General features: G+C 43.6%; 1 protein-coding gene across 2 annotated transcripts in view; it reads right to left on the bottom strand.

Moving 5' to 3' along the window:
- Positions 1-351: 351 nt before the first annotated feature.
- The window catches only part of GAN (gigaxonin), a 52019-nt gene continuing 38232 nt past the window's right edge, over positions 352-14138 (bottom strand). For both annotated transcript variants that reach the window (XM_032324849.1, XM_032324850.1), the window contains 2 exons: positions 5177-5286; positions 352-5089 (listed from right to left, as the gene is read on the bottom strand). In XM_032324849.1, the coding sequence (XP_032180740.1) occupies positions 4908-5089; positions 5177-5286 (292 nt within the window). In that variant the 3' untranslated portion in view covers positions 352-4907. The remainder of the gene's footprint in view (positions 5090-5176; positions 5287-14138) is intronic.

The following is a 14138-nucleotide window of genomic DNA, read 5'->3' as shown; positions in this document are numbered from 1 at the left end:
CATCTCTATCATTCCTGAACCGGCTAGAAGGAGTACTTCAGGCGTTATTAGCAAGCGAGCAAAATACCTTCTCCAACACGCTAAGACACAATCCCTTCTTCCTCACTGATTTCAGATGTGGTAAGAAAAGTAGTATAAATGACACTTCAGATCTTTAAAAGGAAAAAGTGCTTCTCTGTCAAACACGAATACTTAGTACTCCTGCTCTTACGACCTTCATAAATTCTTAAATTTCCTCTGGCTAATGGCCAAAGAAAACCAAACACCTTTCAGCTTACATCTGTGTAACTTGTGAAGGACACGTTTGGGGGTTTAAGTTATACCACAAAAGATTATTTTACGACTAAAAATACTTGTACACCTAGAAAACTAAGTGGGAGTCTCAAAGGCTGAACAGTGAAATGATAATGGTTTCTGCTCACATGTAAGGCAGGGAACGAGGCCGCATCTACTGGGCCTGAGAGACTGCTCCCTGTCCGAGGGCGGGGGGCGCTGCACCCATCACAGAGATGTGAGGATCCAAGCAGTATGTTCTGGAAAAGGCTTGGAACCACATGTACAAAACAATAACTAAAACCCAACACTAAGTGTGATAAACGGCATTACGATTGCTGAGGATAGGGTCCCCAAATCCTACACAACCATATGGACACCAAAGACGTCTGCATCCGTATGTCAGGCACTTTACATTTTTTTTTTCCTTCTGTACTAGGTTCTCACCCTACAACATGAGGCCAGCCCGTCCGTGCACAAAGTTCCAGCGAAATGAGTCGCTCATGGAGAGGACTTCTCAATCCAGTGATAAACATCATTTTGACAACAAGAGTACTGTACTGAGGTGGCCAACCATTTACTGGCTGCCTGGTGTGTGCCAAGCACTGGGATTAGCAGATGGCCAAGACAGGGTCGCTGCCCACAAGGAGTTGACCATCTAGAGGGAGGGCAGCATGAAAGCGCTCCAGAAATCCCAACAGACTTTTTGGCTGGGGCGCTAGAAGCATTTGCTGATTACACCCAGGACAGCTTTTCTGTAATAATCAGGAGTCTCCTCTCTCCTTGGCTCCCAAAGGCTCCCCAACTTTGTGAGGGGCAGCCCCAGAACAAGGCAGTCTTACCCTTCCCCCTCACCAGGTGCTTAAGGGGGTTCCAGCGCCTTTTAAATCCATGCCAAGTGCCACCTCATTCTTTCCCCAGATAATCAGATGTCTTTATCTGACCACAAGAGACTCTCTGGAATCAAGCAGGCCAGCAAGAAGGCAATACTGCAGTGTCTTCAGCACTCCTTGGAAAACTTTTTGGTTGGGTACAGTGAAGCAGGAATGCACCAAATGGAACCCCAATGGACCAAGGCAGCTAAAGAATGTCTCCAAAAAACCCAATTACTACCACAAATAATGAGGCACCATGGCAAAGACAGCCCTATCTCTACCAGGTCAGTGTAAGGATGTGCTTCCTGTATGTTGCCTAGGGAACCCCACCCTCAACTTATAAATTATAAAAATGGCACCGTCAAAGCGTTGTTGAAGTGGTGACGTAACCAGACGGTTCAGTACAAAGAATATACCATCCATCATTGCCCAAATACTCTTTTTTGGTTGTTGTAGTCTGAGCAAAGCCTACTGTTAGCTATCAATGCCTCACAGCAATGAAATAAAGAACTGATGAAATAAGCAATGAATTTAAAAATTTCTTAGGCCAAATCTTTATAGCCTACCAACTATACCAGTTGGCGAACACTGTTCTTAATCCCACTAAAGAAATGGAAACACCAAGTAAGATTTCCTACCAACTACAACTCTATGAATATTTACACCCAACGTGAGTTTAACTCAGTAGTATAAACTGAAGGGCCATGGGCTCAAGAATTTATCTGAAGCACCAGAAGACAGTAATATATGTAGTCTTGAACTACAATTGAAAAAGTAAACATATAGAAACACACTTACCAAGTCACATAACACACACACACATTCTCCCCCTCTCACGGGATACAAGCACTCTCACACACTCACAAAAATAAATCCCAAACAAACCACTTCATCTTAAATTAAACACTTACCTCTTCAAAAAATCTATATTTGGATGCATTAAACAAACAAACAAACAAACAAACAAGCCTACTTTAGACTGCAGCCTAGGAGAGATCCTTTAAATATTCACTGACTCTAACCTGAGACAACTTTCCTTCTGTTGGAGGGATAATGAAAATACATTGCACTTCCCCCAAAGGTATTTTATTTAAAATTTTAAGATCTATCCTCAACTGCCAATTCCAACCTATGCCTGGTACAAGTGCCTTGTGAAAAAGAAGTATTAAAAAATTTGTCAAGAAAAGATGTTTCAAGGCATAAGCGGAATGTTAAACCTGCATGAAATGAGTTAAAATTTATTTCACAATACCGAAGTCACGGTCATTTACAAAAAAAGGTCATAATTAATTTTCGAACATAATAAAATTAAATATATTCCTACACTTCAATGTAGTATTTTAATATATATATTATATATAGGAAAATAACAGTTTGGCACTTAGCAGCTACTGTTGGTGATAGCATCCCATATTATGTGGCAAATTTATTTTAAAAAACATAACCTAATTTCTGCAGCTACTGTGTCAATGAACTGCATAAAAAACTTAAAAAAGAACTGTTTTTATAAAATGAATTGACCAAGTCATGCAGGCACTGAAAGTATTGCAACAGGGACTCATTCACTCCTAAACAATGAACTGTCTCCTTGGAGAGGCCTGGCGTAAACTGGGAAGAATTTTAAGCTTCAGAAATTAAAGAAAGAGAGTTGCTGACTGTCACGGCTTCCATAGGACATCAGTCACTGCTTTAACGTACCCCAGCTGCAACTTCTGAAGGCCAAGGTTCTGTTCTGTACAGGATATGCTACCAAAGAAAATTCACTTTTTCAGCGATTTGTTTCCCCTAAAAAATCTCTAATTGGAAAAAGAAGTTTGCTTTCTCTGCTGTGGTCGCGTGGCTTGTTTGAAAAGATACCCCAGGCATCACTGGGAAGGTGTGCAGACTACAGCTGACTGGTACACAATACAAAGAAAAAAAGGTCAGCTTTGCTTTATACACTGGATTTGACTGTGTTACAGGAACGTGTGGCAAATCTGTGCCTCTGATACAGAAGATAAACACCACATGCCTTCTTCTACTAGGATCTCCTGCCACACACAACACTCTTTAGAACCCCCACAGGCAAGGCTTCTCCCGGCAACTTTTATAGCATTGTACTGACTCCTAGTAGGTGTAAGAAAAAAAAATCTGCAGAGAGGGGGTAATCCTTTTTTCTATTCATGGTGCTGGGGGAGGGGAACAGAAGCCATGTTTCATATGCATGTTGTTAACAGCATACAAGCATTCCATCTAGGAAGTTTCCAGAAGAAACTCCTATTCTCAAATTTGTAACCAAAGGATACATTTATACATTTATTAATTATTAAGACAAAATACTGCTTCTTACAGCCATTTACCAAGAGGCGGAAAAAAGCTGTAGGAAACAATTAGAAATGAAGAGCTCTGTATTAAATTGATTAGAAATCTGATATTGCATAAAATTCAAATTATGATGTCATCAAGCACTTTGAAGTCTCTGATTGCACACTAAGGTGGCATAATTTGAATGGAAAACGAAGTATCTTATAAAATAAGTGCTACTAACGACAGATTTCTTCCCCCAACGGGAAGTGGGGTGACATGGGAGTGGGGGGGGGCAGGGAGTGGAGGAAGAGATAATTCGCTCTACTATGAACAGAATGAAATTAAGTTGAGGTAGTTTATTCTACCAGCCAAACTTTACTTATAACATAATTTGTCTAAAACTCTTGCTAGTAAACGGCACTGAGAAAATTCTGCTATAAAGACTAGATTCTTACGCAGGTGTGCGTTCTAAGACAAGTTTTCAATCCTAAACAGTAGTAAACAAGACTTTGTGTGCTTTCGGACAGATTGAAGTTTTTGATCCCTATATATTTTGTCCGGACAGTTTTTGTAGTCACAGCAGACCTTTATGATGTGTCTGACTTATGTCTTTCTTCTAGAAAATCTCCTACTCTGCTTAATAACCTCGTGTTTATAAAATGGTTCTGATTATTTGCAGGGAGGAACAGCACTGCATGAATCCTTCACAAACTCCAGGAGAACTACCCCAGAAATTATGGCATGATGTATCTGAATTAATACAGAAGTTAGCAACTTCTCTTAAATTCACATGAGGGCTGCAACCTGACTCATGGATTTACTGAAACTTTAGATGACTAAGATAGAATGTCGTAAACGAGAAATTTTATCTTAGTTTCAATTCATGATAATATAGTTTAAAAAAGAGTCTTCGGACACAGTACTAGTAGTAAATGGACACTAACCGGCATACAGTCCAATCTAACATTTTAGGCACAAACCTTGATCGGTCAGGCAGGGTTAGGCATGACATTTCCTTCCAAGTGCAGTAGGAAAGCAATCTTGGTATGTTTGGATATGTTGATTTGCATATACGGATTTTTGTTTGTTTACCAAAGCCAGGTACTCGAACACAGCAGTCACTCAGATATGAGTTCCCTTCAGGGAAAATGCACCTTAGGATTTTAACTTCAATATTTTACATGATACCGATTCCCACTTCCCTTCTCCCTTTGACGGTGACTAGCCTCCATCTGTCTGCAGACACATCTAAGTGGAGGACAGGATTCCTCCAAGGGAGCTTTTTCCACAGTTACGGGTTCTCCCCACCGAGAGCGGAACCTCAGGCTTCTAAGCATGACAGTAAAACCACCAGAGTTACCATACAAAGCCCGGCACACAGAGCAAGTTTCGGCTGCCACCTCTGTTCCCCTCGCAGAAAGCTGTGTCACGGTGCGCTTGGTTGGGAGCTTTGCCTCTGCTCCGGCCCCCTCTTCAAGGTGAATGGACACGGATACGGAACAAGCCTTGCTGGAGCTGCAGGCGGAAAAGCTTGCAATTTGCAATGCGTAAGGCTGCGCACCCGGTGCGGCGAAGGTCAGACGGAAGGAGTGGCTTCGTGTGGTGCCAGGTCCCTGTGCTTCTTTTAAACTCACGCACGTAGTCGTAATTGGTACCTAGACCGCGAGAAGCAGCAGAGGTGACACAATGTGCCTTGGAGTCACTGGGAAACACATCCAGCAACATCACCACGAGGGTCTTACCTGTATCGAGGTCTCCGATAACGTAAATACTGGCTCCTATGGGTACAGCTCCGTACACAAAAGAGGAGCTGGCGGGGATGCACAAGTTCTGGTCGTTAAGATAGATCCATCTGCAAGCGAACACACGGGCAAAACCAAGGACGTCAAGAGGATGACCACAAGGTCTAGGGAGCTGACAAAACTCGGTGAGCCAACAGTACTAGGCACCGTGCCAGTTCAGCTCAACCCAGGTAACTGCTGAGTTCCTTCCTGCCACTCTGGATACTAGTCTGGCCTGTGCTAGAATGTCACCTGTACTGAAACGTTAAGAGCAAGCACTTTTCAACCTGCTTCTTTTGCTCAGCACCATGTTCCTGGGATTCATCTACAGTTGCTTGCATCGTTAATCTGTTTCTTTTTAAGTGGTATTCCATGACACGGAGAGACTAGAATTTATCTGCGCACCTGCCCATGTTCATCTGGGGAACTGCCAGTGTCTGCTTATGGTGAATAAAGCTGTTGTGGGCACTGGAGAGCGAATCGTCTTGGTGGATATCATGTCACGGAAGTGACTGGTTATATGGTTTAACGTATATTCCACCGGATAATAAAATGCTGCACTGTTTTCCAAAGGGCTGTGCCATTCTGCCTTCCGATTAGCAGCATCTGGGAATTCCAACCGCTTGGCATCACCTCCTGCTCTCACTCCTGACGGTGTTTCTGACTGTGGCCGTGTTAGTGGTGTGGGCTGAGAAGAGGGAGGCCGGCTGACTCCGTGTGCGCTCCCTGGCCACTGCATCTGTCTTCTTTTGTGAAACGTCTGCTCAAAGAGTTGCTCATTTTTAAAATTGGGGTTTTGTCTTCCCACTGAACTGTAAGATTCTTTGTCTTTTTATACAAGTCCTTTGTTAGATACATATATCATGAATACTTTCCTCAGCTTATCGATTATCTTTTCATTTTCTTAATGGAGCCTTCCAAAGAACAGTTTTTAATTTTGACAAGTTCCATTTTTTGTTGCTGTTGTTTTGTTTTTTAAACAGTTCTTGCTTTCTGTGTCCTTCTAGGAAATCCCTGCCTATCCCAAGGTTGCAAAGGTTTTCCTCCCTATACTTTTTACTGGAGATTTCATAGTTTCGGCTTTTACGTTTAGGTCTTACAATGCATTTCAAGTTGCATTTTGGGTATGGTGTAAGGCAGAAGTTCACTGGTCCTCCACACAGATACCTAGTCACTCTAGCATCATTTGCTGAAGAGATGTTTTTTCCCTCACTAAATTGCCTTGGCACTTCTGCTGAAAATCAATTTAATAGGCACAAAAAGGATCCAGGGCTCCACAAAGAGGTGGCTGATTCCCCCGCTGAGAGAGAAAACACGAGAGGCGTCTGAAGCATCTTATGCGGCCAGACAGGAAGTGCTTACAGAAGGGCGGTGTGTCCAAGGGACATGGAGCTAATAGGAAGGTGTTCCCAATGGCCAAAGTTGGAACAACTGAGCAACAAAATAAATAATGAGAGTACTGGATTTAAAACTCACAGAATAAAATAAATATTCCTGAGTCTATACTGATACGAGTAAGTAACTGAACACATCAAAAAAATAAACAGGGAGAAGGGACAGGTCTTTTCTTTATAGAATTCCAGTTAACAAATGCAGACAGAATGAGGGAGATAGACCAGCATCAGGAAACCACCACAGTTATAGTGACCGCAGCGTGGGTCCACCGACGGGTGCTTAATTAGTGATCAAAGTTTGAGAAGAAATGGTGCATATTCTCAATGATCGCTTCCAGGAACTTTGTAAAGTAAAAGGAAAGAACGGCAATGCTATATGTTATGCTGGCGGAACCCGAGAGACCCCACCTTAACCAGGTAATCAACGTTAGTGTCACCAGTACTAAGACATGGAGACAGCACGTCCTCCTCAACGGCGTGCATCACCTCGGTGGTGTTCCTGCCAAAAATGCCCAACCTCAGCCTGATCATGAGAAATCGTCAGACAAATCCAAATGAAGAGATACATACACCCATTATCTTCAAGAATATCGTGGTCATGAAAGGCAGGGAAAGACCAAGGGAACATCACAGGTTAAAAAAGACTAAAGAGGAGCGCCTGGGTGGTTCAGTGGGTTAAGCTTCTGCCTTCGGCTCAGGTCATGATCTCAAGGTCCTGGGATCGAGCCCCGCATCAGGCTCTCTGCTCAGCAAAGATCTGCTTCCCCCTCCTTCACCTCCTCCGCCTGCCTCTCTGCCTACTTGTGATCTCTCTCTGTCAAATAAATAAAGAAATAAAATCTTAAAAAAAAAAAAAAAAGACTAAAGAAACACAACGCAGTGTGTTGTGGGATCCCGCAAGGCATTTCAGAGCAAAGGGAAAAGAGAGCTGAGTGGACGAGCTGGTGTAATTGGAGTAAAGACTAGGGGCACTTGGGTGGCTCAGTCGTTAAGTGTCTGCCTTTGGCTCAGGTCATGATCCCAGAGTCCTGGGATCGAGCCCCGCATCAGGGAGTCTGCTTCTCCCTCTCCCTTCTGCTGTGTTCTCTCTCTCGCTGTGTCTCTCTCTGTCAAATAAATAAATCTTTAAAAAATAAAAAGACTATCGTTTACTTATTAATACCGTACCAACATAAACACCCTGGTTTTGATGTCGGCACTATGGTTACATAAGATGTTAACACAAAGAAAAGTTGGGTGAATGGCTTAATGGGGATTTTATTTTTGCAACTTGTAAGTGTAAAGTGTAAAATTAAAAGTGTAAAATTATTCCAAAATTAAAGTGGTTTTTGTTTAAAAAAACAACCTTAACAACCGTAGATTCTGCTTTGTAATTAATGTTCACTTAAGGTAACTGGGCCAATTTCCTTTTAACAGCTAACAACACAGCTGGGGTACAGCAGCCGTCTCAGACTCTGGAATGTATCTAAATCCTCCAGAACTACCAGTGTCCAGGTCTACACTCAGTATTGGAGCAAACAGCATGTGGGCGTTATTCCTGTATCTCTAACTCTGCCATCAAGTGTCCAAGAAGCCAGCGGCTTAGACCGAATCAACTGGCTGTTAGATACAAATGTGAAACTCTCTTATTAAGCACAGCACTTTGATTTCAAAGAACTCTTGCCAGATTGTTATAAAGTAGCAACTTCCATATTTTGAATTCTAAGACACATGGAAGCAAAATGATTCGAGATCACATAACAACTCAGAACACAGCTAAAGTACAGCTTCCATATTTGAAACACCTTCACTCAACTTCTGAGTCACATTCCATCTGAATGCTGACCGGTGTCCAGCAGTTTGCTGGAACTGGGCATACAGTTTGGCCGCTGGTGTCAAAATGACTCTAAGAAATAGGGGAAGGGAAACATTCCAGAACTATCATTGAAAAGTGAAAATAGGGACTTGAAGAGGCCTTTGAAAGAAAATGTTTGAAAATATCAAACTATAACTGGCTTATTCACATTTTATGTCTTCAGGGCTAAACACAAATATCTAAACCTTGACATTTAAATTCTTCCCAGGTTCTGAATCAAACAAAGCTGATGAGAGGGTCCCAGGCCTTGTCTGCTGCTGAACCCTACACCCAGGCCCAACCCCTGTGCAGAGGCACACAGCTCTTCTAGGCAAATCCATGATGGGGCCATGCGTATGCTCATCAGAGTTACTGCCACTTCTACATGAGCATCTACAACTAGACTGTTTACTGAAAGGCGTATCAGAATACAACAATACTTTGGCGTAATTTTGTAGCGTTGAGAATCTCACATTATTCTTCCCCAGAATAATTAAACAAAGCTCAAGAAATCAGGCTATGTAGATGATCTACCAAATTTGTTCCAAAGCAGATCAATGACTCAGAGCTCCCGAGTTCCAGAAAAACAATCCTAGATGATCTATTTCATATGACGCTGAAGCTTTGAATGAAATGAAACTAACACAAAAAACTGAATTGCAGCATGTCTTTAGCTGCAGTTTTGTTTGTTTGGTTTTTTTTTGAACAGGTATAAAAGGCCTATGGTTTTGCCTTCTTTCTCTGCCATCTATCACCTCGTTGACCTTGGACAATTTAGCTAACCATCATCTGTGAAGTGGGGAGGCCAAACACCACCACTAACATCCAAGGACTTGCAGGGATGGAAGGAAGCGGCCACTGTAAATTACATCACATAGCACCCAGCACCTAGTGGACATCACTAAGTGGCAGTCGCTTTTGTAATGGAAGAAGCAACAGTATGCCTTTAGTTACAATGTTTTCAAACACAGACTTCTCAGGACTTGAGACTACCAGGATGAGTCCTCTGGTCACTTAGAATTAGCAAGGAAGGAGACTTCAGACTACAGCCTGGCTTGGAGCAGCGAGTTTCAGCAAGAGCAGTGTAGGAGGGAAAGACAGGCAAGGAGAGATGGCAGAGGGCGGGGGGCAATCAGCTGGAGAGGAGAAGTAAAGACAGAGGGAGCTTTGGTGAGGTTTCTGTTTCCGGCGGGGGAGAAAGAAGCCCTCCCTTAACAAGCAGATCGCCCTGTGAGGAACTCTGGATAAGAGTTCCAGCTACAAACTCTGGGTGAGATACAAAAGACAAGTGCCTGAGGCCTCTGGAGACTGAGCAAAAGCAGGCAGATTTGAGAAAGAAAGGAAAACTAGAACCAGCAACCCAGGAGGAGGAGTTTCTGGATCTTTGGGTAGCTTTGGCCAAAGGCGGCATGATTCTGGCAGCTCCAGGGGGCAGAGACCCCGTGAGAAGACCTGCCATCTTTGTAGCCTCTAGAATCAGAGCAGCCAGAATCTCCAGAGCGTATGGAAATCTCAGAAAGACAAGAGGTAGAGAAGGATGCCCAATTTTACATGCATGTGCTTGTCTCAGGTCTTGGACTGACCCCGAACCCTGAGTGCTTGTAACTGAGACTGGCTTACAGGACCGGAGACAGGCTTGAGCTGCCGTGCGCTGCAGGCCTGACAGCCTGCCAGGAGCCGAGCCAGGGGCACGGCCTGCTAGAACTCTCAGTGCAACACTGAAGCATGGGAAGAGACTTTGGGTCCCCGACAACACGCCATTCACAATGTTCGGGTGCAACCCCGAATTACTCAACAAAAGAAAAGCCAGAAAAATGAGAACTGATTCTCGAGGTAACAAACCATACACAGATGCCAGCTCCAAGATAACTGAATGCCGGGAGATCCATCAGGTGGGGACCTGAATGTGGCCACTACAACTATGTTCAAAAAAGAAAGGGAAACATGCTTATGATGAAAAGATGAAGGTTTCAGTAAAGAAATGAAGAGATCTAAAATTCTACCTGAAGAAGCTGGCAAACAGAGGGCAGGATAAACCCAAAGAAGGTAAAAGAAGGAAATAATATAGACAAGAGCAGAAACCAATGAAACAGAAAACACAATGGAGAAAATGAACCGCCTTGAAAAGATAAATGCAGTGGTGGGCTTTGCCAGTAGAGGGCGCCGGAGGGACTACGAGGCTCGGCAGCACAAAGGGCTTCTTTGCCAGGGTTGGTGTGCTTTCCTCCTTCCCAAGGGCTGCTGTCTGCAGTGTGCAGGGGACCCAGAGGGGCCTGCCCTCAGCAAGGTCTTCTGCCACCCAACAGGCAGCGTCCTGAACCCAGTCGCCACACCATACCCTTGCAGGGCAGGGAGGTCTCTTCCCAGTTTGCCCCTACTTAGGGTACTGCCCTCAGCAAGGTCTTCTGCCACCCAACAGGCAGCGTCCTGAACCCAGTCGCCACACCATACCCTTGCAGGGCAGGGAGGTCTCTTCCCAGTTTGCCCCTTCTTAGGGTACTGCCCTCAGCCCTAAAAGGTAGTAGTGGCTGCACTTCCTACAGTAGCCATTTCTGCACTCATTGTTAACCACCTCTTCCTAGTAAATAATTTTGTGAATTCCATTTTCTCTGTTCAGATTACTGGTGTGGTTTCTGTTTCTTGACTGGGCCGTGACTGAAACAGATGTGGTCAGGAGCAGGTGCAGCTCCCCATGACTTGCAAAGGTGTCTGTAGTACTTGTAGCACTCCTAACCGTCAATCCCAACACCACAATGTCAATGGAGTAGACCGACATGATGCTTTCATGGGACACCAAGGTGATCAAGATCTCCCTGGACTAACATATGGAAACAGCAGAAGTGATACAGCCCTGAAGCCAGACAGTGCAGGGGGCCTGTTGGCCCTGACAGGCAAAAGCAAACTGCTTCTAATGGGCCCTGCAAACTGGTACGAAGAAAAAGCACCAGGGGTCAAAAGCTGCGGACCAAGGCCAGAGTCTGTGTTGCATAAAGATACAATATTTGCAGAAAGACACTACATTCGGGACTAAATCTGTGATCAGTGTAACCACTGAATTATGTTTATGAAAGCACATGGACATTTTCCAAAATCCATCTGACTTCTCTACTTTTTCTAAATGACTTAAGTGGGGATATGAAAGGTAGCTCCATTCCTGCATTTTTCAAGTTCTTGATGGTGGCACTAATTTCTATAAATTCCTCAAGGATGTAGAACTGCTTTTGGTTTTCTGTCTTGGTAGGAAAGTTACAGAGACTTCCAAGCAGCCTCTCCTACCATAATGTCCACACCCCTCCTCCCCGCAGGCCAGAGAATCAACATGGGGATTCTGCCCATTGTCAAGCATTGTCTGCTCAATTACACATTCAGGGACCACAAGATGAAACTGGCAGGTCCTGATTTCAGCAGTCACCATGACTGTTCTAGAGAAACAAAAGCGGGCCATCCAGGCTGAGCATGTGCATGGAGGCAGTCAGACACAGGACGGATTAAGAAAGGAGCTGGAGTGCAGGACATGGAGGGAAGAGACTAGGAAAGACTGAACATTTCTCTTAACCTCAGACAATGGAGGACCCCAGCAGCGGGCTACATACTGTTAGCTTTGTTTGGTGAGCAAAGGGGAAATACCAAGAATTACCAGAAGGAGAACGAAATGACCAAAGTCAGATTAATCTTTCAAAAACACAAACAGACCAAATGCACAGGAAAACTAGTTAGAAGGCTAATGCCATTGCACACACAAGGAAGTGAACACGGTAGGGCAGGAGCAGAGAAACGAGGGTGAGTGATCTGGAAAATATTCCAGAGTCTACAAAAGAAGACAAGACTCGGCAACCGGTAAGATGTGAAGGATGAGAGAGAATCAGGATAAGCCTCACAGAGTACGGGTAACTGCGTGGACGCCGGTATTAGAAGAGCAGGGACACCGGGAATCCAAACAGAGCTGCCCGTCGCTCTGGATAATATTATTAAGTTGCTACTACGACGTGATAGAATTTATGGCAATTTCTTTGCTTTCCTTCAAACAGTTTTGCTTTTCATTAGAAACACAGAAAATAAGGTATGGCATTTTTCCAGGAAAGTTTTAACCTAAAAATAGGGAACAAAGGCAGGAAAGACAAGAGATTACTTAAAAACAATAAATGGTCTCCAATCTAATACAGATTGGTCCTCTGGCAACAGTTTCCACAATACGCAAATGTAACATACTTGGAAACATCTGCTCTTTTGAAAAACAAACTACTGCTATATGTTATTTTCTTCCTATAGATTTTTACGGGGAAGCCTGTATTTTTAATGCAATGTAGAGTGGTGGCTGAAAAGGTGGTCTCTGGGCCAGAGTGCCCAAGTTCAAATTCTAGCTCTGCTACTTGCTACCTGTGTGTCTCTGAACACATTATTTCACCTCTCTGTGTTTTGTTTTAAAAGAGGACTAAAAAGAGCACATAGGGACTGAGAGGGTTATTTTGAAGACTGAATGGGTTACAAATGAGTTAATACAAGGCACTTAGAGTTATGTATGCCTCTAGAGTCACTCAAACAAGTAAGAACCCTATAAGGTTATTGTAACTTATCAATATAAGTTATATTGATGAAATAAATTAAGCTTTCCTCATTCTATTATTTAAAAACTGGGGCGCCTGGGTGGCTCAGTGGGTTAAGCCACTGCCTTCGGCTCAGGTCATATCTCAGGGGGCTGGGATCGAGTCCCGCATCGGGCTCTCTGCTCAGCGGGGAGCCTGCTTCCCTCTGTCTCTCTCTGCCTGCCTCTCCATCTACTTGTGATTTCTCTCTGTCAAATAAATAAATAAATAAATAAAATCTTAAAAAAAAAAAAAAACAAAAAACTAACGTGGGTGGGCACCTGGTTGGCTCCAACACGTGGGTGGGCTGCTGGTTGGCTCCGTTGGTAGAACATGAGACTCTTGATCTCAGGGCTGCGAGAGCTTACCTTAAAAAAGTAACACTGGACGGCTCAGAAACAAGGAGGCTACTGATCCATGAATTTATTTGGAAGTGCTTTTAAATATCAAGGAAGGAGGCATATTCTTATGTCTAATACTTATGAACTGAAAGCAAGTACTACACCTACGTTTAAGCTTATTAACTATTAATATAAAACAACCTGACAGAAATAGAAAAGTTCTAGCAATTGATAGCAGATCAAGGGCAAACTGAGAAACTCTGCAGCCAGATTTAAGTCCTATCAACAAACAGGGACAGGGACGGGTGAGACATACGTGGCCTTGATTGCCCCACCAAACAAGTGGCAGTCTCTAGCTCACGCTGCCCAAGCAGTAACTCATTATGAAGACGGCACAGGTCCGTATTTTATCGGAGACCAAACACACTGACCACTGCTTATAAATGAAGTTGAGCAGACAGTCTCGAGAGTCACTTGGGCAGGAATTAACAAGCTACTTTGCACCTTGGACGGTGACCCCCACAATAATCCACGAAGAGAAATGGATAAAAGTCTGAAATGCTGCCCCACTCCCACCATAGCAGACATTCTCTAAACTGTTCTCATACTTTGTCTAATAAATTCTCCTAAGGGGGTCTACCCCTGCAATTGAGAGAAAGGCTATGCAAATATCCTCACTCTGAAATACATTAAAAGTTAGGTAACATTTGTATGTTTCTCTAAAGTCTCGGTAGCTGCTCATTGTTTGTTCTAATCTAAAATAGTATGAAA

The sequence above is a fragment of the Mustela erminea genome, chromosome 19 (assembly GCF_009829155.1).
Source record: "Mustela erminea isolate mMusErm1 chromosome 19, mMusErm1.Pri, whole genome shotgun sequence".
In the NCBI taxonomy this organism is placed as follows: Eukaryota; Metazoa; Chordata; class Mammalia; order Carnivora; family Mustelidae; genus Mustela; species Mustela erminea.
This window is presented reverse-complemented; position numbering and strand designations above follow the sequence as displayed.